Here is a 27,309-nt window from a genome sequence, read left to right as displayed (position 1 = left end):
GCAAAAAGTAAAGTCTCATGGATAACACTACATTTTCACAAGTATAATGTAAAATGAAATTAAGTTAGAATAAGAGCTAGGGGTTCCACTCTACTGACAGCACTAACTGCCAGAAAAATAAAAATACTCCTGGCTGTTAAAACACTGAACTGTTATAGAGGAATAATACCTAAATAGCACTGCTATTCTGCATGCTTCAAGCCACAAAACCCACAACTGCTATTTCACTACTTCTGTTCCATTCCTTACTTTCAAGGCCTGGCTGTGAGGTATTTAATATTTCATAATAAAATGCTTGCAGAGCATGTTCTGGGGTCTGCATAGGGATGGTGCCGAGAAAAGACACAAATCTGGGGTCAGGGCAGAACACATGCAGCCCCCAGCCATTAGATTTCGCATCTGAGGTGAGAATCTAAGAGTAGAAGCTCTCTGCCTCAGGTGAACCGCACGTGTGTGGTTTGAAAGCCCATCAAACACATAGCAGAGATGTAGGTACTCAAGGGAGTGGTGCTCTTTTTCACTGTCTCCTCAGGTGACACTAATAGTCCCTCATTGGCTAAGAAATAAGTTTTTGCATTGTCCATCCCAGAAAAGGCTGGCACCGATGGGGTCCACACAGCCCATAATGACTACTTTGCTTTGCACACATCTTCTGTGCTGGTTTTGGCTGGGATAGAGTTAATTTTTTTCATAGTAGCTGGTAGGGGGCTATGTTTCGAATTTGCGCTGGAAACAGTGTTGATAACACAGAGATGTTTTCGTTACTGCTGAGCAGTGCTTACACAGAGCCAAGGCCTCTTCTGCTTCTCACCCCACCCCACCAGTGAGGAGGTTGGGGGTGCAGAAGGAGTTGAGAGGGGACACAGTTGGGACAGCTGACCCCAGCTGACCAAAGGGACAGCCCATACCATACGACGCCATGCTCAGTATATAACTGGGGAAGCTAGCTGTGAGGTGGGATCACGGCTCAGGAACTAGCTGAACTGGCTTCAGGTGGTGAGAAATTGTGCTGTGCATCACTTGTTTTGTATATTCTTTTATCATTATCATCTTCCTTTTCTGTCATATTAAACTGTCTTTATCTCAACCCACAAGTTTTACTTTTTTTTTTTTTTTTTTTTTTTTTAATTCTCTTCCCCATCCCACTAAGGAGTTGGGGGGCGTAAGCGAACAACTGTGTGGTTGTTTTAGCTGCCAGCCTGGTTAAACCACCATGTCTTCATAACACAGAAAACAAGACAGACATCAACAAGAACTCCTTGTCCACAGAGACTTTACAACCTCATTTCTCCTTTAATACTGTAACTGCTCATAACTTTTCCTCACCCCCTTTTTCCTTCCCAAACAAACACAGGAAGGATTTCATCTTTAAAGAACCATTTTAATAATGTCAGACAAAAATCAAAGTAAGAAACCACAGATTATGAAAATACTTGATTCCATTGTCTCAAGCTTTTGCTGTTAAATCTCACCACGGAGTTTGTGTGATTGACATAAAACCCATAAGAATTAAAAAAAAAGATTTAGTTTGTTGTATAAAGTCAGCTGTACTGACAGAGATTGTACATCATTGCGAGTATCAGGCACTTACACAGATCATCAGTTTACTGGAACAAAACAAGAGGTGTGAATTACTGAACCAGAGAATTAAAATTCTTTAACTTAAAGGCTTCCAATTTGAAGGTGTGCTGACCTATGAAAAACAGGTACTCCAGGCCCATTAGAGTTAAAAAAGAAAAAAAAAAAAAAAACCAACAAGGAAAAAAACCACCAACAAAAAGAAAAAGGATCCATTAAAAGGAAAAATGGCTTATTTTAAGACTACATCCTGCAGGCAGGTTAATCAGAGGCTATGGTCCAAACAAAATAGGCTAAATTTTACATATGTCCTTGTACTTATCAATTTACTTAAAGTCTTCAGAGACAGCAGAAAGGAAGCATTAAATTGGCTTTCCAAGAAGGGACAGATGCAGACTACAAGGTCCCTCCACATTAGTGCTGTTTGGATCAACTTACATTTGAGCGCTCTCTTCCACAGTTCTCACTGCTCCTGTGAGAAACCAATGGAAATTTTTCTAAGGTCACTTGCACAGAGATGGTGAAAAGAAAAAAAAAAAACCAAAACCAAACAGCCACCTAAAAAAAAAAATAAAAAAGATATCTGCTCAATGTTGGCAGTAAGCCCCTTCAGACAATTAACCAGATGATAAAATCAGCTGAAAGCATCTACTGTATGGGCAGCTCTGACCTACCAGTCCACAAGAGTAAACAGCAAGCTAGTGGGACTGTGCAGCCCTTTTGTAGGCTCCTCTCCAGTTGCAAAACATGGTAAAAAAGAAAAGCGTAAGAGGGTTTGTGTAGTGTAAGTAGCCTAACAAGGACTACATTTTTACTAAACTGATGCAAACGTTATCTTCCAGTTGAGTTCAATTTCACAGTCCAAGGCAAATTCTAAGGTGACAGCTTTTATTTTTTAAGAGAATTTCCTTATTTAACTATGGCAGATTTTAAATAAAAAGTCCTTGAAGGATTTAAAAAGTTGGCTCAGCTAAACAACTTACTGATTAACATTGAACCTTTAAAAAGGGGAAGTGTGGTTTGACGGAAACGGAAACAAAGTGGGGGAAGATAAGGAAATAGTCAAATCATTATAGATGGTTCAGCCATATGTCTCTAACAAAGAGTTGAGGGGCATCATTTTCATACTGTGTGGTTGCATTGATATTCGGTTTGTCTACAAATTCTATCTCGCATGCCTGGGTGCTGCAAGGAGAACGCTCCAGCTCCAACACTGTTATGTTGTTCGGCACAGATGAAACAAGTATATTCCTTGGAACAAAAAGGGTCAGCTGAGGACCACGGGCCGGCCAGTAGCGACCCAGATTAAAGCCATTGATCCAAATTTGCCCCTGTTAAGAGAGAAAGAAAAAATAATGACATTTTAATAATTTGATGGAGATCAAATGACAAAATAGCTTTAAGCATAACGCTCCTCACATAGTAACTGAATTTCCTCCATCCTTCAGTTTGATAGAATATAAGGATAGAAAATCTGTTCAAGAAAATGTTAATGACAGTCAAAAGAATCTAAATTCCCTGTTGAGCTATAGGCATCATTAATATTTAAAAAGAAAGCAGTCAAATACTGCAGTAATTCCAAATATGACAATACTTAAGAAAACAGATTTGCAGGCTCCTGGCACTGAATTTTGCATGAAGTTTCAGACCAAAGCAATCCTGAAAACTGTATTTGCTTGAAGCTGATTGTTAAAAGGAGAAAGAACTCACAAAAGAAAAAAGTATTTCCTAATTCTGTTGTGGCTGTCTGTACAAGTGTAAGACTACATTATCATTACATTATGGTAGTGCCTTCCTGTTGCATGATTTCATGAAAACGAAACTCTTTTAAGATTCCTTCCCAAAAGCCAGATGCCTTGTTCCATTTCAAAATACACATTATTATTATAACATTATAAATAAATTAAGTTCAAAAGATAAAACAAGATTGGGCATGAGGAAAAAGAAAAAAAATCAAAACAGTCATTTATACACTACAAAATAGACACACTGAAGTGACGCAAATGCAGATTTTTCCAAAAGGCTATAAATTGGTGAGTTGCAGAACATTCAGTGAAAACTGTAAATGGACTCCTACTAAGCTGAGCTGAATCTTGGTGCATTAAACAGGACATAAGGGAGGATATACAGCTGATTTGGACAAATAATTTGCTTTTACAAATAATTTGCTTTTACTCCTACGTGTCTTTTCACCATATGTCAGACAAGAGTACAGTGGACAAGAAAAGGGATGGGAACAGGTAACTGCATCTGTGTTTTCCCTCTTGCTTTGGCCTTTGCTAATCAAAATATAAAGGAAAACCAAACTAACTCATAGGATTGATGTACATTGATAAAAAATAATAAAATAGTCCGAATCAGTGGAAAGTAAGGACTTTTACTGCACTCCTGGTGATTTCTACTAAGATTTTCTGGGACAGCTGAAATCAGAATAACACCTTTGAAGGATTTACAGAAGCACAATTGTAATATAGTGCATACTGTTGTTCAAGCTGCTTTGGAGGTTTTTTTCTTGTGTTTTCAAGTATTTATTAAAAATTTTATAAAACTTGCAAGAGAAATTTTATAAAGAGTTGGTATATTTGCAAATGCAGGTGAGACACTTCAGCTCTGTATCCACTTCCTGCTTTCAGATGCTATCTTGCACTGTTCTAGCACAAGGTGTTATACTTTGACCTCAAATTTATTTTTTGATTTTTTTTTAAATCAAGTTTATCTTTGGTTTTACTGGATTAAAAGGCAAGAGAAGAGCTATTTATTCAAGATCACTACTCTGCTGCTGTAGTAGTTTTAGAAGAAAACATGGCATTAATGCCATCTCCCCACACACAAGACAAATTCGTGAGCGCACCCACCAGACAGTACTCTATCTACTACAGAGAGTGACTGTAACCGTAGGGGAAGCAGGAGTCAACTGCATTAGAGGTCTAATCAGGAGGTATGATCAGACAGGCCTCTGTTTCTGATCTTAATCAGTCACTGGTTGTAACTCATTTTTCCAGTAAAGCTACGAACTTAATTTCTCAATTCCAAACTGTCCTTATTAACACTGCAGTTTCTAAAGACTGTACAGTCAGGAATTTGTACGCCCTAAACCAGCAAATAATGACACTATACACACTACCAATAAATAAGCCCTAGACAAAATAAAGGAAGGGGGATCTCTGTCTTCCGTAACACGATTTTCTTTAGCACAGTCAGCAGCTACAACCCATGATTCCACAGAAATCAAGAACAGTCCTGACTCTAAATCCTCTTTTCTGTTGAAGAAAAAATAATCTGATAAATCTAACCATATATGTACATTTAAGGGCATCATACTCCCTCAAGCGAGGGTGGAGGAAGTTTTATTAATAGCGAAAGGTTTAAAAAAATACTGAAGGCAAGCAACCTGCGACATAGGTCATGACTGTTAATGTTGCATCCTTCTTCCAGGCTGTGCAGTATGCCATATTCCTTGTCTTAATATGCAAAGACAGGTTCATCATTAGAACTATACGTTTTCTTGGTAAGTGTTGTTTCCATGGTTTTCCAACTACTCAAACAGGTGGATTTTAACCCCTATTAGAAGTCCCTCTCCACATCTTGGCATCAGCAATTCATACAGTGCCACTCAAAGAATTAAGACCCAGATCCAGTGGGAGCCGAGTGAAATTTAAACCCTTATTGCCCTCTGCCTTAAAGGCATTTGCTAATTGGTAATGTTATCTGGAAGTCTGAGTTTCTACACCCAGTATCACCTCAATCTTATTACTTCTGGGTATCTTTTTTAAATCTTTGGTCCATTCCATATAAAGCTTGAAGGATCAACTCAATAGCCCTACTTACAGTTGGTCTGGGACCTCTTCACCCTGACTGCTTTAGAGGGTATACAAACTATGTAAAACAGAGGTTCCTATGTTCAATATATCAGAGGAAAAGATTCCCACCAATACATGAGAATTCATGGACTCATTTCCCATTTCAAAGATAAGTTTGCCAACAGGCAGGTATGGTCATCTTGCTTCCTGAAGATTTACGATTCGTCGGGTCACAAAATTTACTGCAAAAGCGTCAGATTCCAGTCCCTGTGCAAAGAGCTATCTTTGGATTTTATTCAGTGATTGTGTAAGATATGCACACATATAGGAAGAGGGATTAAGTCAGACTTCCTCATCCAAGCTCAGTGCCAGCAACACTAAGTGTCTGAAATGAATCACAGTTTTCTGCATATTGGGAAGTGCTTAACCACTACAATACTGTAGGTAGATTACCAGCAACTCCTTCTCCTACTCTATTTTAATAGCAGTAAATTGTTTCAGAAAGGAATAATTTTGTTACCTAACACTGACACAGGCATCTCCCTGAAGCCTGGACTTAAATGGCCTCCAAGAGGAGCAGCATTTCAGTACACACATTCTGCTCTCTTTGCCTCCCACCAGCTAGTTGAGCTGGCCCTTACCCATCCTTCATGCTGGCTATTTCAAAGACGGCAATGTGAAAACACACTCTTTGCTGCTCTATCTACACTTCAGCTCTATGAGAAGTTCCCATAAGCAGATATCTGCCCACAAGCTTCTCACAGCAGTGCTCTCTGATCCTCTCAGTTCAGTTACAGGTAATCTCCAGAAGACAAGTAGTAACATCTCCCATGCATTGGATCCATATCTATGGGCACAACACCAGCAGTTGTGTCCAACACTCTCTGTGCTTTATAACAGAATCCATAGTTCCTCACACACTACCACAAATATGGTCTTACTTTTAATCAATCAATATAACCAGGAAAGTGTCCTGTAGCATCTCACTTCCTCCAGAATAAAAAACTGTTTTATCTCAAGGCGTGCATTCACTCACTCCTTCCTAAAAAGCTCCACATTTCAAGAAAAAGAAAAAAAAACCAACCAAACCAGAAAAACCCAATGCAACTAAATGCAACATTTCTAAATAGCCTGACAGTTCATCTTTCTCACTGTTGAAAAACTAGGGTGGGTTGTTTTGGCTTTTATGGTAATGTTCCACCTTCTAGACCAATACCATGTATCTTTGGAATATGTTTCCCTTCTCTTAATGGTTTATCTCCTAATTTACTTAAAGCAAGGAATCCATTTTCTAGTCATTTAAATATATTTGAGACACTCCACCAGTACAACCAGCTTCTACCTATCCAAGAGAGGTGGACTTTGATTGTCCACAGAAGTTTCAGCAGCCTTCTGAGTGGACTTCAAATTTTTACAGCAAAACGTACCTTTGTCCAGCCAGGAAACTTGACATAGGTGTCTTGAGGCAAGTCTGGAATCCCTTCAGGAATTGAAAGTCTACCAGTGTAAAAAGTAGGTGCTTCATAACTCAGTGGATTGCCAACAGATCTCTTTGGTCGGTCAAGGTGGCCATTAATGTCATGGTTCACTGCTCCATCTATGTCTAGAGGATAGATTTCCCATTCAACAAGTGTATCTTGATCGAGAGTTAAATTTGAAACTAGACCCTAGGAGGAGGGAAAAAAAAAACAAAACACCAAAACATAACATAATTAGCTTCATGTTATTGAAGTTATTTGGCTGCAACTATAAATCAATCAGGAATAAAAACTGAATCAAAGTACTTGCAACAGCTGCCAATCTGTGTATGAAAAAAAACAAGCATCTGGTCTTCATCAAGTTATAAGCTTTGCTTAAGTATAAAGGGTTTCATTTATTTTCTGTGAAAGATCTGTTCCTCTTCAAAGTTTTGAGTTTTCACCGACGCCCAAGGGTTTTTTCAAACTTTTTTTCCCATAACTGTGAAAATTTCTGTTTTGCTTTAACGTGAACACAATTCCAAAACCTGAGGCTTAATAAAACGCAGAAAAAGCATTAAATATTGTCAGTTTGAGATACCATCAAGAGATCTGGTAACACTGAGTCAGTAACCAAGACATTAACCAAGACACTAACCAAGACCTGCACAATAGCAGAGAAAGCAATATTTACTTCCTACAAATCTGCTACAGCTAACACACAGTATCACAAAATCAAGGCACATGCTCTGTGACCTTGATTCAGTGAAATACTTTAAGCTTACAGTCAGCTTCAAGCCCACAGAGTCCTGTTTCATTTCTATGGAACTATGTGTGCAGCACACCAGGGTACTTGCACAATGAATGCAAAAGCATTGTAAGGTCATGATTTAAGAAGAGTGAAAGAACATTAAGTTATCCCTGCACACATCCTAACTGTGTTATAATAATAATAATATATAAAGTTGTGTTTCGGTGCAATGCAAGGGGGTGATTTTAAACCAATGCTGCTACGTCCACATAATCACTTGAACAGACCCTGCATAGAAGCTGTTTTTCAGAGCAACTTAAGTTCTGCTGCAAATACCACATGTCAAACAGGAACAAGCAAACCAAAATTTTCTATGGCCTTGGAGGGCTGACACTGTCATGTGTTTTTTCCGATGTCTAATAAGCATTGCACTGACTCCACAAGCCTAATCATCAGTACAAAGCACTAACTGGTTTCCTCTGCCTTTACCTAGATGCTCACTTTACAGAACAGGAACTTATTTTTCTTATATCAAAATAAAATATCTGCACAGACCTAAGTGGGAAAACTTTTTCTATACAGGCCTAGACTTTAGTCTGTCTAGCAATCAATTGAAATAACGCAATGTAACTTTAGCCCATACTTTCTAACCTGCTTCCCTAAGCCCATCTTTAGGCACTATGAATGGTGTGATTTTTCAAATGAGATGAAGTGCCCACTGAGCATTCTTACTTTGGTCTGCGTAAGAATGGATATTCAACAGTCCAGATATCAATACAAATTTTCCAAGTAAAACAAAGATAGAGGTGGCAGTGAGCATGTGAAAAAAATATAGAAAAAACAGAAATGACACTCTTCCTTCATTTGTGTCCTTCAACAACAAGACTGTTCTGGTTTTTGGCTGGGGTAGAGTTAATTTTCACAAGAAGCTGGGAGGGGTCACAGCCAGGACAGTTGACCCAAACTAGCCAAGGGGATATTCAATACCATATCACGTCATGCTCCAGATATAAAGGGAGATGACCACGTAGGGAGGGGTCACTGCTCAGCGGTTGGGTGAGCAAATTGCATTGTGTATCCCCAGCTTTGTATATTCTAAATACTGTTGTTATTTTCCTCTTCCTTTGCTGTTCTAGTAAACTGTTCTTATCCAAACCACCAAGTTTTATCCTTTTCTTCCAATTCTACTCTCCATCTCATGGTGGGGCGAGGGGGGTGAGACAGCTGCCGTGTGGTGCTCAGCTGCTGGATGGGGTTAAACCACAACAAAGGCTTAGATGAACAGAATGTTTTAAAACCAAAACTCTTTTAAGATTCTATCCCAAAAGCTAGATGCCTAGTTGCATTTCAAGCTCAAAGTCATAAGAACAACCGAAAAAAAACCCCAGAAAAGCTATTCCATTTGCTTAAAAATGTGAAGCTTCACAAGGTAGGAACCTCTTCCCCTAAAGTTATTTTTTAAAGCACAAAATATCTAAAACCCAAGGCATAATTATTACCAGATTTCAGAATCAACAGAAAGAACAGTGTAAGGGAAGGATTCTATGGGAAGAAACAATGCACATTTTCCAAAGCTACCCAAGAAAGACTGCTGCTTCTGCATGGAAGGATCCTGCTTTTAGAGGCTGCCTGTTCTACATGGAAGGATCCTGCTTTTAGAGGATTATTCTCACAATGCACATGTCTACTAAACTTGCTTTCACTCTTAAATCTTTAAAAGGTTGAAACCCTGGTGTAAGTGTGAATTTCAGATCAACCACAGCAACACTGTGCACCTCCCTAATCCAACCTCTTACCCTCTATTCTGTTACTTTAATTTAGCACTACACACATAGGTTCCTTATCACCTGACCTGTTATTAAATAATTAAATAAATGCAACATTTCTGCTGCCCCTACATTAAGGAAAAAACATTGGGGAACTAGCTGCCCTCTCTTGTAACTCAGATAAAGGCAAGGGACCTTGAAAAGACAGTATAAACAGAGTTGGCACTCCTGCTGCCCACTGAATTAAAAGCATCAGCAACCCTCAGTTGCTGATGCTTTTAATTCAGAGCTTTCATACATCCTAAAGGTTCCCACATATATTTACTTTTGTTCTGATTAGGATTTAAATAACTGTGTGCCTTCCAAAGTGTAAAATGTGTGAAACTGCTTTTTGATATGGTGAAAGCCTGTAGGCTACCTGCTTTGCAGATGCTGAGATTATATTGCTTTGCCTTGACTACAGTCTTAGCGTAATTGGAAATACACCTAAAAATCCTCATCACAACACACTTAAGAATAAGATAACTGGTAAATTAGTCTCCTTTCAACCAAGCCTCAGCTTCAATTATTCCATGCTGCTTAATCATAACCAATATATCCTTCTTTAACAATGTAAACAGGCCCATTCTATTCATGGCAACACAAGTGTGAGAACGGGGGATTCTGGAGATCTTGCAAATCTCATCCCAGTCTATGTTTTATGATTGAATTGGATTCTGTAACAGGCCCAAACTCAGAGTTTGTGGTCTCATCAAGTAGGCTACTCAAGATGCATACACATTTGGGTTTACTTTTTCCCCTACTTACAACCTTAAAACTCCTACTTGCTTACAGCATCTGCGCCTTTGCTTGATAACTAAAGGATCCTGTTCAGGCACATGCCTTTCCTGTAATGTTTATCTTTCTCCAGCTCTTGCATCCAAACTAACCGAGAAACACTTTGGACAAGTCTTAATCCTGCTCTGAGACAGCTGTCAGCAATAGAATTTAGATTGAGAGGAAAGAGAAGCTTCTAATTTACCTGGCATCACCTTAGCACCAAAAGGCACCACAAACACCTGACAGCTATTAATCTGGACAGCCATTAAACACTTGACAAGCTTTCTAAACACCACCAAATCAATTTAGGCTAAATCAAAACTAGGGGGCGTTTAAGAGATTCTTGCAGTTTGGGGGCTGAAAATCTTAATTGTAAAGCTTTGTTATTACTTCACTATTACTTGCAACCCAGTAATATAAAAAAAAAAATAAATAGTGTGCTGTGGCACTGAACATAGCAGAAACACAATACAAAACTGGCCTCTACAATACTCCTCTCTCCAGCAAACATCACACAGTGCTTAGGATCCCATAAAGTCTAAAACCAGGAAAGTTTCCTTTTTGCCCCTGCCCTTCCTAGCATTATGTTAGTGGCACTGCCACTAACCTATTGGGTTTGCGTGGCAAGGTTTTGGTAGCAGGGAGACTGCAGGGTTGGCTTCTGTGTGAAGACATCAAAAGCTGCCCCCATGTCGGACAAAGCCAGTTCCAGCTGGCCCTAAGATGGACCCACTGCTGGCCAAAGCTGACCTCACCAGTGACGTTGGTAGCGTCTCTGGATAACATATTTCAGAAAGGGTGAAAAACACTGTGTAGCAGCTGTGAGAAAGGTGTGAGTAAAGTGGGAGAGAACCAGCCCTGCAAACACCAAGGTCAGTGAAGAAGGAGGGGCAGGAGGTGCTCCAGGCACCAGAGCAGAGCACCCCTGCAGCCCCTGGAGAAGACCATGGTGAGGCAGGCTGTCCCCTGCAGCCCATGGAGGTTGATGGTGGAGCAGATATCCACCTGCAGCTTGTGGAGGGCCCCATGCCAGAGCAGTTGGATATGCCCTGAACAAAGCATAGTCCGTGGAGAGCCCACATTGGAGCAGGCTCCTGGCAGGAACTGTAGCTGGTGGAGAGCAGCCCACGCTGGAGCAGGTTTTCTGGCAAGAGCTGTGACCTTTTGGGGGACCCATGCTGGAGCAGTCTGTTCCTGAAGAACTGCACCCCATGGAAAGGACCCACTCTGGAGCAGTTCTTAAAGAACTGCAGCCTGTGGGAAGGACCCATATTGGAGAAGTTCATGAAAGACTGTATCCTGTGGGTGGGACCTCATGCTAGAGCAGGGGAAGAGTGTGAGGAGGAAGGAGTGGCTGTGATGAAGTGTTATATCTGACCACATTCCCCGTTCCCCATCCCCCTGCACCTCTCAGGGGAAAAAGGCAGAAGAGTCAGGAGCAAAGTTGAGCCTGGGAAGAAAAGAGGGGTAGGGGGGAAGGTGTTTTTAAGATTTGTTCTTATTTCTCATTATCCAACTCTGACTGGCAATAAATTAAACTAATTTCCCTAAGTCAAGTCTTTTGCCTGTGACCGTAATTGCTGAGTGATTTCCCTCTCTTTATCTCAGCCCACGAACTTTTCATCATATTTTCTCCCCATCCTGCTGATGGAGGAGGAGTGATAGAGTGGCTTGGTGAGCACCTGCTAGTCAGCCAAGGTCAACCCGCCACAGTCAGTCATGCGGGAAGGTGACAGTCCCGAAGCGTAGCCTGGACCCAGAAGCATTCGGAAGCTTTCCAACAATAATCTCTAACACCTGATCAGTCCGAATCTGAACTGGCAATTTTGCATGGTACAGTGTTCACGAGACAGCCTTTCCTAGCCACACAGAAAGTATTGCAAGTGTACGCTGCTGACAAATTAAATGTGACATGGAAAGAGATACAAAACTATATATACACACATACACACAAATACAACCCCAGGATTCACAAGCCTTGAAGTACGACCAAGATCTAGACTGATTTCCAACTCATTTTTAAAGTTTATTCAAACAGCTTTGTACATTTTAAAATGTTAGCTACAGACTCAACTCAACCTGGAAATCTTGTGGGCGACACTTTGGCTGACAACATACGTGAACCAACAAAAAAAAAAAAATTGAAGGACGTCTATCAGTTTTTAATTTCACTTTGATTTCAGTGACTGGAAAAACTCAAATGAAAACTAGTGAGTAGTTATATTTCGAGGTAAAGCTACAGCTGTGTAATCCTGATACTTTTGCTCTTTCTAACCCACTACTTTCTTTTTAACCTGTGGAAAAGAGGAAAAGCCACCACAGTCAATTGTTTACTTACCTTAAAGTCATTATTGTATCTACCAAAGTTGACTCGGCCCATATTCTCTACCAAGATGTCCAGATTTGCTCCAGCCTTCCCAGTTATATTTATCATAAGTGATTTGTCCCTTTCAAGGACACCTTGAGGAGCCTATATGAATTACACCAAGAGGAAGAAAACAATAACCATTGAAACCCAACAAAATCCTGTTATTTGTCTCTTTAACTTGCATGAAGAAAAGAAAGGGGACAAAGGAAACAAACAAGAAAGTAAAAAAAAATATTTTCCTTTCCTCCTCTTGCATGCGGGCACACACACAAAAAGCTGCTATGTCAATATTCACATTTTAGTACATCAGTTGGATGTGCCACTAGGCAGCATTTGTCCAACTGACACATCTCTCTCTCTCCTTAGCTGAATTCAACTAGCTCAATCAACTGTTACAACCCTAGCATTTTTGATAAACCTGATTCATAAGCAAGTTCTTAAATTTAGTCCCGTGACTGAAAAGTCTTTGGCAATATCAGTGATTAAAAGGGGCTTCATCTTCCAATTAAGCTTGCATCAATATTTGGCTTTATTTATTCTCATTCCCACAACATAAGGAAAGAAGAGTTTGAAATGGAAACAAAGGTGGTGAGAGTCAGCAAAAGTCAAAGAATAACTAAAAAATAGGCTATCAAAGTCCATGAATTGATATTAATTGTCATTAAGTAGGAACAAAACCCTGCTTAAGGGAGGAAAGGTAAAGTTCATATCATGTACTATAAACTTTTATTTTTTTTTTTTTTTTAACTTGTGGTCAGAAGCCACTTTCATAAGGCTCAAGGCTTCCACTTCCCCTCCACCCTCAAAGGAAAAAAAAAAAAGGCAAAAAAAAGGCAAAAAAAAGGCAAAAAAAAGGCAAAAAAAGGCAAAAAAAGGCAAAAAAAGGCAAAAAAAGGCAAAAAAAGGCAAAAAAAGGCAAAAAAAGGCAAAAAAAGGCAAAAAAAGGCAAAAAAAAGGCAAAAAAAAAATCTATGGAAACACTGTAGAAAGCCACCAAGCGTAAATATCATTAACATATTCATGAACCTGCAATTAAACTCTTCTTCTAGGTTTTTTATTTTTCACCGAAGTCATGAATCTGTATCAACATTCAAATATCTCAAAAATGGAAAAACAATTACATTTTCCTTAGAAATAATAGTCGTATTTTCTAAAATACTAATATGAACATTTAATATGAATCAACTGTATACTTCCTTCATCTGATTAAATAAAATTATCTAAATAAATTTGTTTTGGTAAGCTAGAAAAAAAGAAAAGGTAGACTGTATCCATGACTTTTGTGAAGGCCACTCATAGCAGAAATGAATACCAGCAAACAATGTTTACCCCATCGACAGAGACATAGGCACGATCATGAACTCCGTTTAAAGGTGAAGACAGTTGTGTTGGCTCCGTACAGTTTTTTGGAAGCTTAGTTCTGTACAATATAAACCCAAAATACTAAGAAAAGAAAAGAAAGGAAAAAAAAACCCAAACAGATTAATGAACCAAGTCATTCCGTAGCTTCAGTTCAGGTCACAAATTAGAAATATCCCGCATTCCTGCCTACATGCTCGGATTGAAACATTAACTTTCATTCACTTCAGATAGCATCTATCACAGATACCAGCTTCAGATTAGAGTTCACTTTGACCTTTAAGTAATGGGTGTAAATTCCACAGAGCTTCCATTTCTAAATGTTTCATCAGAACATTTACGTAACTTTAAAAGATAAGGGTCTTAGCTATGAAGGTATTTCCTCAATAAAAACAAAGCAGTTAATGACTGACAGTACTCTTTCTTTCTTAAAATCAATGAAAAAATAGCTGGAAAACACCTTCATAACTGAGTTCATATAACAAACTTGAAAGTGCACTTGTCACCCAGTGCTCATAAATTGACATATTCATCAAGTTGATATTATCTATTTTAAAAAACTACCTGATTTACATCAGGAACATTTTGGAATATTTTTCACTAAGTTCCCCATCAGGAAATTAAAACAAACTAAAAAAAAGTCACAGGCATTGGATTTGTTCTCAAAGTGAAACACTAATTAAAAACAAGTGACAAATGCAATGTCTCTTTAACCCAGTAGCCACAAAACCGTTTATCTTCAAGACTTGGATTAGAACATAACCCTGGCAGGAAAAAGTGAGAGTAAACCATTTCCATTCTTCTATAATTATTTTATTTGCATTACATTTGCAACAAGGTGCCCAAAAAAGAGGGGTGGAGGGAAAAAATAATTAAAAATATGCTAGGAAGCTCTGCTAGCTGCCCTCTTCTCTCGGGAGATTTCCTAAGCAGAGTACTAAGGGCAGGAAGGCCAGAAGATGAGAGAGAAAAGCCCACTAGAAATTACATCCAGCCACAAGGTACTGCCTGCAGCTTCTCTCACACCTCTGTATTACTGGCTTGGACAGGAAAAATCTGAGCTTTGAATCCCTACTTGACTAATGCCATATCCCAGGCAACTGCTGAACTGCTCCCCCCTCTTCTCCCTCCCCCAGCTACTGCCACCATCACATTCTCTCCAAGCAGTTTATTTTAGCTGCAGGCAATTGGCACACATGTTCCAGTATCTGCAGAATTTGGTACAGAAGCAATCAAGGAGCCACGTAATGCTAGTCGAAAGACAGAGTCCCTCAGCAGCAAGGGAAAGATCTTTGTGAGGGAAGATAGGGAAAGCCACCACAATTGACAGGGACACTGATGCAGAGACTGACAAGAGAGGGAACATATGGGAGAGTGGCAGTCAGCAGAAGCCACAGAAAAATGCAGAGAAAGGTATTTTTCCTATATCTCAATCAACGAGGCAAATGACCTTGGTTGCAACAACTCCAAGAGATTGCTCCCAAAGGTTTCTCTCACTGCATTGCCTTATGACTCATATAAGTAAAAGAAAAGGACTACAAATAGGTAGGAGGCCCGTAGAGGTGTCAAATGGATTGCATCCAATCTCCAGGCCCCCAGTCTTGTATAAGAAAGCAGTGTCTCGGCCACTGTGCTCATCCTGATAGCAGGTGGGGAGAGGCAAAGAAAAAGCAGGATAAGGAAAATTAATAGTGAAGATAAAGATGGATTAAAAAAAAAAGTCTCTTAACAACCTGAAAATCAATACTTCAGAGAGGAGAGAGATAAAGGTGAAAGCCTGGACAGCATATATACCTACATTTGTGGAAACAGGAAAACACCAGGTTCAAAACCTGGTCTCCAGTACAAAAATCCTGGACACCTTTATATGACTATTCCTTTTGTGCTGAGGTAAGGTGTAAGACACCAGACATAAGAAGAGCCATACCACAGAGGGTTGCTCAAACAAACTATACAAAATTAGTGCAAAGTGCCTACTAAAGGAATCCTCACCTGCTTTAGCTGAACAAAGGTTAATGGGTAAGTGCTCTTCACTGGTCCCGCAGGTGACAACCTGTCAAGAACCTCCACCACAGTGCCCACCTGCAGCATAGAGAAAGCAGATACATATGAAGGTCAGTAAATTTCAATCCAAATATAACAGCTTGCATATCCAGCCACCTAGCTGCATCTGTCCAGAAAGCCATCTTAAGCCCTTACATCATCCTTACAGACACATTAATACTACAATACAGTACAGAGAATCAATGAACCCTGAAAGAAACATGCTACATGTGGAGCAATGTTTTAAAAACCCAAATGTTCTAAATTTGCTACGCATTCATAAAAATTTTAGTGACTCTTTATTATTTAATGAGAAATAATCACGACTTTCTCACAAAAGTTCTATAAACATAACCACTCTGGACAATTAATACAAAACAACTATATTTTTTAATACAAAACAACTACAATTTTGCTCAATTATACATACAATCAAGCTAGGGACAATGCCACTGATTTCCAGTGAGTTACTCTGGAATCATTTTGAGCTAAGTACGGATACAATTTGGTTCCATCAAGAGTTATCCAAGATGAACTTACCCTATTTAGTTTTAAGTGACTTTTAGAAACCCTAAGGTTGTAATTCAGTGTCACATATAAGTAACTGGACTGATTTTACATATAAGTAACTGGACTGATTTTAGCGAGACTGGGAGCAAGGTTTAAGCTAGTCACACGCATAAGTACCTTGCTGAATAAGGACTTACACACATACAATTAAATTGTCTTTTGTTGCCATCTGCAATTTCCTTTTGCAATTACAGAGTATTCTACTCATCTACAATTCTCTCTCAGAGTCCACTATCAATTTTATCTTAGTCAAGATGCACACGATATGTCCAGTGTCTTACAAGCTCAAAAAAAATCAATTGCATTCATATTTTTCATGCAAGATGTCAGTCTGTTTCACCAGAAGTATCGTCACTATTCAGTGGTAATTACACATCAGACATTCAAAATATTTCTCAAATGCAGATCTAATTTCAAATGCTTGAGGAAAAAAAAAACAGTAAAAAAATTAGGCATTTAAAATCATATAAAACTGTATACTATAAGAGCATTCACAGCAATACAAATTTCTGAGGCTACTTCAATAACACAAGTATTGAATTTTTGCAGAACATTCATGAAATACAGCAGTGCTAAAATTATATATTAAAATGTACATCTCTGCAAAATCCTGTATGTGAGGGAAGTCAGCATGAATCATCCTATGTACACACAATTATTTCTTCAGTATAGTACTGGTTTTGGCTGGAATAGAGTTAAATTTCTTCATATTAGCTTTATGGGGCTATGGTTTGGATTTGTGCTGAAAACAGTCTTGAGAATACAAAGATGTTTTCGTTATTGCTGAGCAGTGCTTACACAGTGTCAAGGTCTTTTTCGCTTCTGTCCTGGTGTCAGTAGGGATAGAGTTAATTTTCTTCCTGACAGCTGGTGCAGTGCTGTGTTTTGGATTTATGATGAGAATAATGTTGGTAACACACTGATGTTGTTAGTTGTTGCCAAGCAGTCAAGGACTTTTCAGCTTCTCATACTGCCCTGCCAACGAGAAGGCGAGGGGCACCCAAGAAGCTGGGAGGGGACACAGCCAGGACAGCTGACCCAAACAAACCAAAGAGCTATTCCATACCATACAACGTCATGTCCTGTTTCTAAGTGGGCAGCTAGGGGCCTTGCGTGGTAGCTGAGGGTCTTGTACAGCATCGGCTTCGGTGTGATGGCGTTTGTCTTCCCAAGTCACCGTTACACGTACTGGAGCCCTGCTTTCCTGGAGATGGCTGAACACCTGCCTGCCCATGGGGAGTGGTGAATGAATTGTTTTGCTTGCATGTGGGGGCTGGGAGGCTGGGCAGCTTGGGGTCTTGCGTAGCATCAACTCAGGGTGGGGAAACCGCGCTGTTCATCACTTATATTATTATTATTTTCTTTTTTGTATTTGTCCTATTGAAATGTTTTTATCTCAACCCACGAGTTGTCTCACTCTTTTGATTCTCTCCCCTGTCCCACTGGCGGGGGGCAGGGGGGGAGTGACCAAGCAGCTGCATGGTGCTTAGCTGCAGGCTGGGGTAAAACCATGACAGCTTCTCACCCCACCAGCAAGTAGGCTGGGGGTACACAAGAAGATGGGAGGGGACACAGCCGGGACAGCTGATCCCAGCTGACCAAAGGGATATCCCAGATCATATGATGTTGTGTTCAGCAATAAAAGCTGAGGGAAGAAGGAAGAAGGGTGGGGGACACACGTTTGGAGTGATGGTATTTGTCTTGCCAAGTCACCGTTACACAATGGAATCCTTCTTTCCCAGGGACGGCTGAACGCCTGCCTGACGATGGACAGTAGTGAATAAATTCCTTATTTTGCTTGACTTGTGCATGCAGTTTTTACTTTACCTGTTAAACTGACTTTACCTCAACCCACGAGTTTTCACACTTCTACCTTTCCGGTTCTCTCCCCCATCCCACTGGGGGACAGCAAGCAAGGGGTTGTGTGGGGCTGAGCTGCCAACTGGGGTTAAACCACAACAAGCAGGTAGGTATGGGTCTAAACAGACTTTTGAAATGAGTTTATCTCAACTCTTTAGCTAGGAACAAGAAAGCAAAAAGGAGGCCATAAGTATACAAAGGGTAATGCCATCACTACCTGGAGGTTGGGTCACCCTCACTAGCCCAGAGGTAAGCATGTTCACCCTGGCAAGAAGGCTGTCAGTCAAATGATAGCTTGCAAAACTGTCATGAAAGTAGTTTGTTCTTACGTTTTCAGTTTCAGCATTGTACCTAAAATAACAAAGCAGTTTTTGTAGAGCAAAATTCCCCAACTACTGTGGACTGTGTTTGTGCTCCATTCCTTATCTTGTGCTCCTCCAAGGGAGCCAGTGACGTTAAAGCAATATGCAAGACTTAGTGGGCCACAGGAGAGATTGGGTCTTGTACAACATCTGTTAAGCAAGAGATGAGTATCTTTGCACAGACACTGACAGAGTTGATTTACAGAACTAAACAACAATCCTATGAGTATTAATAGTGTTGGCCCTAGATGGACAATGAAATTAGAAATGAACATAAGTAGTATTAATATGCACATGGTCACTTGAATGAGCTACTCACTGACAAGAAGTGCTGCTTTGTGGCTTGCTGAACTATTAGCAGTTGTACATGTGCCTGTTTGACTTTAAGTTCCTGCTACCAAGGAGGCTTCTGTTCTGAATACATGTCAACCACATACAATTCACTTATGGACTGGGCTGGCAGAAGCTTGTTTCTTTGAAACTTCAATGGATTCTTTTTGTTCAGCTTTTCACTCTTAAGTGGCATGTACAAAAAAAAACAACAAACCCCAAAACAAGATCTGCTCTTGCCGCAAGTTCCTGTTGACTGCTACTTAGTGGACATTCAGTATCACAACAGAAACTTAACAGTAAATTTAAAAATTACAAATACTGTCAAGAATTTTTAAAAACTGAACTTGTAAAACAACAGATGGTTACTAATAAAAAAAATTGCAATAACTTTTATCCTCCAGAGCAAGGTCTTCAAAACCAAAGCATAAGATCAAGGATGAAAAAAAAAAAAAAAAAAAGAAGAAACAAAAGAGCTCCAAAAGGAATGATATCAACCACTGGCAGCATCCTGTTTGCGTAACCCCTTTCTATGCCCAACTCACATCATTCTTGCCTGCTACTTGCTATTGCTTGAGCTTTCCACATCCCAAGAACTGAGTACAACTCCCGAACATACAAGTCTGCAGGTTGCAGTGCTGCGGCAGGCATTTCCTTGTGACCAAGCACTCCTCAGGGCCCTCCAAGCGATGACCAGAAACTACCACCTACTCACAAGCCTGCGCAGTGACATTGCAGGCACTAAGACTCGCTCGTTTCTCTCTGGAAAGGATGCTCTCCACATTCTGGGTCTTAAACTCCTAAACCCTGTCATCTTGCTCACGTTTCTTGAGCCCATCTATTGCTGTTCTGCCTTTGCCTGCCCTCATTCCTTATCTTCAACACTTTTGCATCTATGCAGTAAGATTTTTTTCTCATCACCTGCTTCCCTGCCTTCTGCAGCAATGTCAGTGTGCCCAACGTCTTTTAATAAATTACCTTTTTTCCCCACCCAGGAAAATTCTTTAAAATAATTCAATAGTTCAAAATGAACAACTGCCTGATCAGGGAACAGCAGGGACTTTTTATTATTATTTTATTTCTTTTCCCTCCTCAACTAGCCTGGGTTCCCCAATTATTTTTATCTGGGGCAACCTATTTGCAAACCTCCAAAACCCAGCAAATATGACAGGCAGCACTGCTAACGGCAAAGATCTCTTTTCCTCAAGTTTAGGTCCCGAGTACCTTGTCAGGTACTTAAGGACCGAATTGTCATAGAACATCTTGTGGGAAAAAAATAGAGAACAGCCTGCTCTGGTTACACGTACCTCTAAAGTACACCATGTGACTCCTGAAAATACTCTAGAGTCTCCTTTCCCTCTTCCATGCTGCAAAAGCGTCAAGGGAGTTGGTTCACTGCAGTGGATTCAATGCTTTGCATAGCAGACTGATTGCTGGACCTCAACTGCACAGTGAAGCTTCACATAGTACCTGTTTTAGCACTGTCACTGCAAATGATACAGCTGGGAAGTTTACTATTACCAAAGATAAGTCTTATAATTTAGACTATTCGCTCTCTGATATTCATCCAAATACATTCAGGCTTCTCCATACAAGAAGGCACACTGGACCTGGTCCCAGCAGGGATCAGAATGCATGATGGAGTTGGGAGGATGGCTTTGGCTGGGATGGTACAAACCTGCTGTCATTAGAGACTCATCCTGTGTTGCAGGGTAACCAAGCAGAGAAGTAAACTGCTGCTGAAGTTAAGCAGTGGGTTCACAGAGCAAAAAGCAGCCTTCTTCCCAGAAAACAATTCTAGAGGCTTTCAATGCAGATGGCTGTATATGTACAGGCAATGCAGGAACATCATCACACCTGACAGTTTAGACATGCCATCTAGATTCCTAAAACTGCTGAGTGGAGAGTAAAACATCTCCTCTCAAAAAAGCAGGAAGTGTAGAAGGTGAGAAGGTGCAGGAACAGGGCTCCCACTGTGACAGCCAGGTCAAAGCTGCGATATTTGAGCAAGTTTAGTCATCTGATTCCTCCTTTTTAAGACAGATGTTGGGACCAGGCACCTTGCAGCATTCATTTCTTGATGGCGTGAAAGAGAAAGTTTGCCATTCTAGTGAAATTGGACAGCCCTGTCTGAGAGCCATGAACCATGAGAAGATAGGAGTCTAGCAATCAGATTTTGACTCTCCCATGCTGGCAACCTATGCCACCTGTAGAAGTGGTGGGTGTACTGATGATGGTATATAATTAGACACTACCAAATTTAAGCCAGTTCAGTGAGAACCTCATCTGACAACCTCTGCCCTAAAAAGTCTGAAGATATGCAAAGTTTGTTGAGAATGATATAGATCTGTTTCAACTTCACTGGTGAATCACTTTTATATAAAAAGCATTTCTGCCCACCACCTGCGTGGGATGACTTGAAAGCGCCTGCAAATCCTTATCACTACCAAATTTTGCAACATTTCAGCTGCAGTGTGTAACAGATCAGATGCATTGCTGATTGGAAAAGCTGGCTGTCAAATTAAAAATATAAAATTAAAGCATTATGAATTACAGTATCTAGTGCACTAACTGTACTAATCCTCCACTTCAAAAAAACTTGTCTGTGCCCAGCAGAATTAATATAGCCAAGTACATACCTGTTGTCTCTTCCATCCCCCCTTAAACCATCCTTTACACTCACTGCAGGAACCTAGTTCTCAATTGTATTTCACAGCAAATCATCACTGGTCCTAAAATGATGGTGCTATGGACAAACCCCAGCTACTCACGTGCTGACCAGTTATACCGCTGTTGTCAGACAGGATATAGCAAGGGTGGGTTCTGCACGCTTTTCCCTCAGCAGGAAACTAATTTAATTTCTCTCATCAGCTACAGATTTTCACAAATCTCATAAGGAACTTTTCAACAAATTTGAAAGTGCTACTGATAAATGTTCCATATTCAAAATTTAAACATGTAGAAGTATTTAAAAGATACATGTGTCCTACCTGCTGCTTCTACTTCAGAGGCATCACCAGCTACAAAGCCACTCTTTGTTCACAGCTTTCATGCTAGCATTCCCCCAGCTACATTAGTCATGTATGAGTTATCTTAGACAACTACGATTCTGTTGTGTTAATGATACATTCATTTCAGTGTAGTAAGACTTCAGGCACATAGTGCATATTGTAAAAATTATCTTTCTGTATCCAGATAACATACATTTTCTCATTTTCCACCATGGGCATGATTTCCAACTCCGAAGCTCTGCTCCCTTCTTCCTGAAAGTTTGCTTTCAAGATTTTCCTCTTTATTTTGTATGATATCTAGAGACTGCCATGACACCCTCATAAACATTTTGCAAAAAGCAAACATACAGCATTTCGGAAAGACACACAGCATATTACAGATGTTAATTTACCTTCTGCAAGCGAACCTTCCCGTATGCAAATTTGGGTGTTGTTGGAGGGATAAGACCTTCTGGTAACTGGTTATACTAGAAAGGGAAGGAAGAAAAAAAGCAAAACACACAAAACAATTACAAACGTGCTTTAACTGAAATCCCACTTTCCAATTCACAACTTACAAACTCGAAACTTCAGCTAAAAGTAGATAATCTCACTGTACTAAAGGATTACAGCTACACCTAGTCTAAGACGGACTTGTTTTGTGGGTTTTCTTTTTTTAAATCTCACTTGATCACATATGGTAAACAATTTTTAGTAACTATTCAACTCAAGGTAACAGTACAAAGCAGAGCTAATAAATGAGCTGATGAAGAATCACAGTGCCCTTGGAGCCCTCCTGTGGCTACAGCTTGCCTTACTGCCTTCGACAACCCTCCAGCAGTCAGCTCCCCAGTCCATGGGAGCTCAAGTTAACCTTTCCAAGTCTGTAGGGCCATGTTTCCACCTGACTCTTCCTTAGCAGCACTTCTATATGGGAATTATTAGCCTCTTGTGCCGTGCCTTTCCTTTCAGAGTTACTATACTCCACCACCACCTGCTAATCCATTACTGCCTGGGATGGTTTCTTTGAGAAGATGGCCTTGAGCCCATGGTCTTCTCCACAGCTCCATGAGCCCTTGAGGTCCCATTGTTAGCTTCCCTCTGGTCCTGGTCTAGACAATTGCCCAATCAATCATAGGGAAACAAGACAAGGAAACACTGACTGCTGGGCTATTTCTATTTGCTTTTTGCCCTATATCTCTAGGAAGAATCACTCGAGATCATGAGACAGAAGGGGTGAAGGATGTCCACCACTTTCTTGGACACCTTTGAGGAGCGGCAAGTCTAGGCAGTGGCTTTCTGCCCCATATCCTAGCCTTGTCCTTTCTAAGCCTAAAACTTTACTTTCTCCTTACCATCATCCCCTTCCCCCTTTCCTGCCATTACCTGTCTCCTGTAATGTCCACTCTTCCCATCTGTTCTTTCATTTACTGAACATGGCCCTCTCTGCATGTTACAGCGAAAAAACTTCTGTAGATGGATATCCATGTCATCAAGCAATCTAAGCTTACATTTTAATACACATGCACAAATAACCACCTTTGTGAAGGCTATCTTAATCTGCATATTCAGTGACTTCTGAGTGCCTCCTTTGGCAGCTCCTAGTTTGTTTGGTTTTGTTAATAGATTTGGTGAGGGGCTTGAAAGGGCATTTTTCTTAAGAGATTTTACTTTGAATTCAGCTTGAAAGTTTCAGCACAAGGCATGATTTGCTGGGCTTATACATGATATATCCAGCATAAAACTCATGCTCAAAACCTTACCTCTGCACCAAGACAAGGGGTTTTGGTTTTGGTGATTTGGTTTGGGTTTTTTTGTTTAGTTGGTCTATTTTTATTTTTTTTTAAACAGACCACAGCAGTGTAGTTCTCAATGCCCTCCTGTAAAATTTCAACTATGGACTGATGAAAGCCTGATTTATATTTCCGGTAACAAGTTCATTTCTTCCTCTCTGTGTTTGAGAATGAACAATGAAGATATTCAGGCTTACAGAAAAAAACCCACCAACACCCCCCTGCCCCCCCCTCTGGCCCCCAAACTATATTCACTCAAGAGAAGAAGTGAAAAGTAGGAAATTTCAGCCCAAACAGTAAAAATTAGAGAATGCTGTCGGCAATTGAAAGAAGCTGTAGACTGAAACCTTTCTTCTTTATTACATTTATTAACAGAGGGAAACAGTAAAGGATGATTACAACGTGCTAGCCTTGTAGCACAGCTAACATGTTGAATGCAGTCACTAGTTACGGGCAACTTAATTTTCTTTCATCAGCTCCACCTCAAACTGCAACTGAGTAGATGATAGAGTGTTACAGGTTTAGAACCCACAGCAGAGACAGGAAAACTTCACCAAGATCCTATGGATATTGAAGGCAAGAGATAAACAAACCACACCAAAAAAAGCCATACCACGACCTAACACACCTTATGCTATACTGAACACTTCAGATATTATCAAAGCTATCTCAGTGCACTAAAACACTACTTACATTTCAGATAGGGATCTTGCCTTGAAGAAAACAACTCAAAAACAGGAAGTTTGGGAATTTCTCTGGTGAGAAAAGCTGACAGGAGGTTGCCCTTGAAAGGCTATCAAAATTATCCCATCAATGGAAAGCTTGGGATAATGGAGAAATTGAAGAAAATGATCCACAGTAGGCCTCCCACAGATATGGAGATAAAGGCGTGCTCACCTCCAGAGAAAGTGTAATACACTTTTGGGAGATCTACTCCCATCAGAAAAATGTCTTCTAGTGAATAGGAATGTTGCTGGCACACAGCAGGACAGCGAATACAAGCCTGAGCATTGGGATTCCCATGGAATCTGTTTTTAAGCCTCATCTGAACAGCCTCCAATGCAAGGCTATTCAAAAATCCAGATACAGGTTCCATGCCTCACTTCAATCTCCAGTTTGTCGACATACTGTACATTTTTGTAGCAAAGGCAAAGCTGGTCCCACCCACTAGCTACAGTTTGTGGCATTACGAAAACAAGATGTGTTCATTTGCATAAGCACACTCCTCCTCACGAAGGCCCAAAACCACAAGACGAAGCTTGGGATACAGAAAGCCATAGCACTAAGCCACAGTGCATGTCAGGCTGACATCAAGTGATGGGCCTGAGCTGACTGATGGATGCTGCAAGGGAAAAGCTCTGTTCACTCTTCCTCCATCTCTGCTCCTTCCTGCCTCCCTCTGCTCCCCTTGTGCCAGCACTAGCTCTCATCTGACTGAATCAGCCCAGCCCATTCAGCTTACTGACCTTGAGGTGGAAGAAAACAAATGGAGCAAAAAATCAGAGCTGAATCATTTCAGTGTCAGACCTGCACCTGTATCCCCAACTCAAAGGAAGGAGGGAGCCATTGGGACAGAAAGGATAGCCAGAGAGGTGCAGGATCTTTCCCCTTTTGTAACAATAAGTAGTTAGGTTGGCCTAATCACTTTGCTCTATTTCCCTTATCTGCAGAAAATAGTAAATTCAGAAGTAACATATCAACACAAGAGCAAGAGAGTTTGCAATACACCAGGGATGTTTCAAAGAACCATTCTAAACATGTCCTAGGGACACTCACCATACCAATGACTTCTCTCAAGGCAAAATATTTTTCTGTCAGATCCCCCGCTTCACTCAGTGGAGCATCATAGTCATAACTAGTGGGCTGTGGCATATAGGGCATATTAGCACCTAAAGGAGGGGGAAAAAAAGACAGCAATACAACAGTGAGAATTGGGTGTTTTCCAAAGTATCAACTTTCAGAATTCTTTCCAATCACAGCCAGACTCTGCTACATTTTTAGATTCAATGTAGGCCTTGGTATTTGGCATAAACAAACTATTCTTGATGGAGGACAATGTCCTCCTGAGCTCACATTGCTCTGTTATACAGTCTTCAGAAGTATTTTGAAAAGAAACAAATTTATCCACGTTTCAACTGATTCACAGGACTGAGTGAAGCAGAAGGAGCCTTTGCAAAGATAAATACCATGTGAGTTTAGTACAACATGCTGGCAATAGAGAACAGCTAGTGCAGTCATCTTTTCCAACGTGAAATTAGGCATAGCTTATTCTTTCACAGAATACGTTACTACCTAATTCATAAACAGCTCCCCTACATCGTTAGTATAATTTAAATAATTTCTTACCATTCCAATAGGCAAAGTTAGTCCCACCTATAAACATGTACCTAAAAGGGAAAAAAAGCCATCCACTTAAATCAGGTTTTGCTTAAATGGGGAAAAAAAATCCCCCAAAATTAACCTCTACTGAACACACACTTACAGGTTAACGTTAGCACCACGTGCCAGGATTTCATTAAGTGTTTTAGCTATAGTTTGTGTGGGCACAACAGAGTGACGGTGCCCCCAGTGATCCAACCATCCAGTATAAAACTCAGAATTAACCTGAAAGGAGGAAGGGCAAAAGAGGAAGGGAAAACATGAAGAGGGAACAAGAACAGAGTGCAATATGATTTAAGGTTACTAACTGTAAGAGGGAAGGAAAAAAATCACCTTGACTCATTTGAGCCATTTTTAAACTACTCTAAATAAAGCAAAGTATACACTAAGTCAATCCTTTTCAACAGATAACTGGTCAAAGAAATTAAAAGATTGCTTCAATAATTTTATAAGGACACTTTGAAAATACTTGCTGGAGTAGCAAAGCGCACTTCCTTGGAACCTGTCAACATGAACATGTTTCAGATGCCTGGCATTCAAATAAATGATGGAACCAATACAATCTCTGCAGTATAGCGTATGTAAACTAGTTGTAATGGAAAATAAATCTTTCAAATACTCAAATTGTGTTCTAATCAATTTCATAGCACAGAGATAATCTTGTACCCTCAACGGGCCTTCTCCCTTTGTCAAAATGGTTTCCAGTGATTCATGTCCCATCACAGCTTGTGTAAAATTTCTAGGGTAGCTAAAAAACAGGAAGCGACTTCTAACCTGCCCTTTGAATTTTACTTTAAACTTACACCCACATGCATACCTCACTAACTCATCTAATCATACTTACTGTTTCCGCTGCTTTGTAAACATTTGTCTTAGCAAGGAAAAAATACTGAAACAAAAGCAATATGTTATGAGACTAAAATAATATTTGCAGAACAGGAGCTAACGAGGATTTGACAAACACGCACAGAAGCTCCTCTATTCAGTTTTTCTGACTGACTTGAAAATTAAGTCTTTATAAACATGTTTCTAAAAGTGTCCAACACACTGTTGTCAGGTTCTCTCTTATCAGCCACTGCAACAT

General features: G+C 40.2%; 1 protein-coding gene across 5 annotated transcripts in view; it reads right to left on the bottom strand.

Annotated features, from left to right (window-relative positions):
• GLB1 (galactosidase beta 1) overlaps positions 1–27,301 on the bottom strand; it is a 39,933-nt gene extending 12,632 nt beyond the window's left edge. For 4 of the 5 annotated variants that reach the window (XR_012834040.1, XR_012834042.1, XR_012834043.1 and 1 more), the window contains exons 1-8: positions 26,329–27,301; positions 26,193–26,233; positions 25,623–25,735; positions 22,467–22,541; positions 15,891–15,980; positions 13,869–13,982; positions 12,510–12,641; positions 6,806–7,045 (exon numbers count right to left, since the gene is read on the bottom strand). Coding sequence is in view for 1 of the 5 variants with exons in the window: in XM_075745547.1 (XP_075601662.1) it covers positions 2,649–2,909; positions 6,806–7,045; positions 12,510–12,641; positions 13,869–13,982; positions 15,891–15,980; positions 22,467–22,541; positions 25,623–25,735; positions 26,193–26,229 (1,062 nt within the window). In the remaining 4 variants the exon portion in view is untranslated. Of the gene's footprint in view, positions 1–1,360; positions 2,910–6,805; positions 7,046–12,509; positions 12,642–13,868; positions 13,983–15,890; positions 15,981–22,466; positions 22,542–25,622; positions 25,736–26,192; positions 26,234–26,328 lie in introns of those variants that run through there. The other variant, XM_075745547.1, reaches the window with a different exon arrangement.
• Positions 27,302–27,309: the final 8 nt, after the last annotated feature.

This window comes from Balearica regulorum, chromosome 2, assembly GCF_011004875.1.
Source record: "Balearica regulorum gibbericeps isolate bBalReg1 chromosome 2, bBalReg1.pri, whole genome shotgun sequence".
NCBI classification, from domain to species: Eukaryota; Metazoa; Chordata; class Aves; order Gruiformes; family Gruidae; genus Balearica; species Balearica regulorum.
This window is presented reverse-complemented; position numbering and strand designations above follow the sequence as displayed.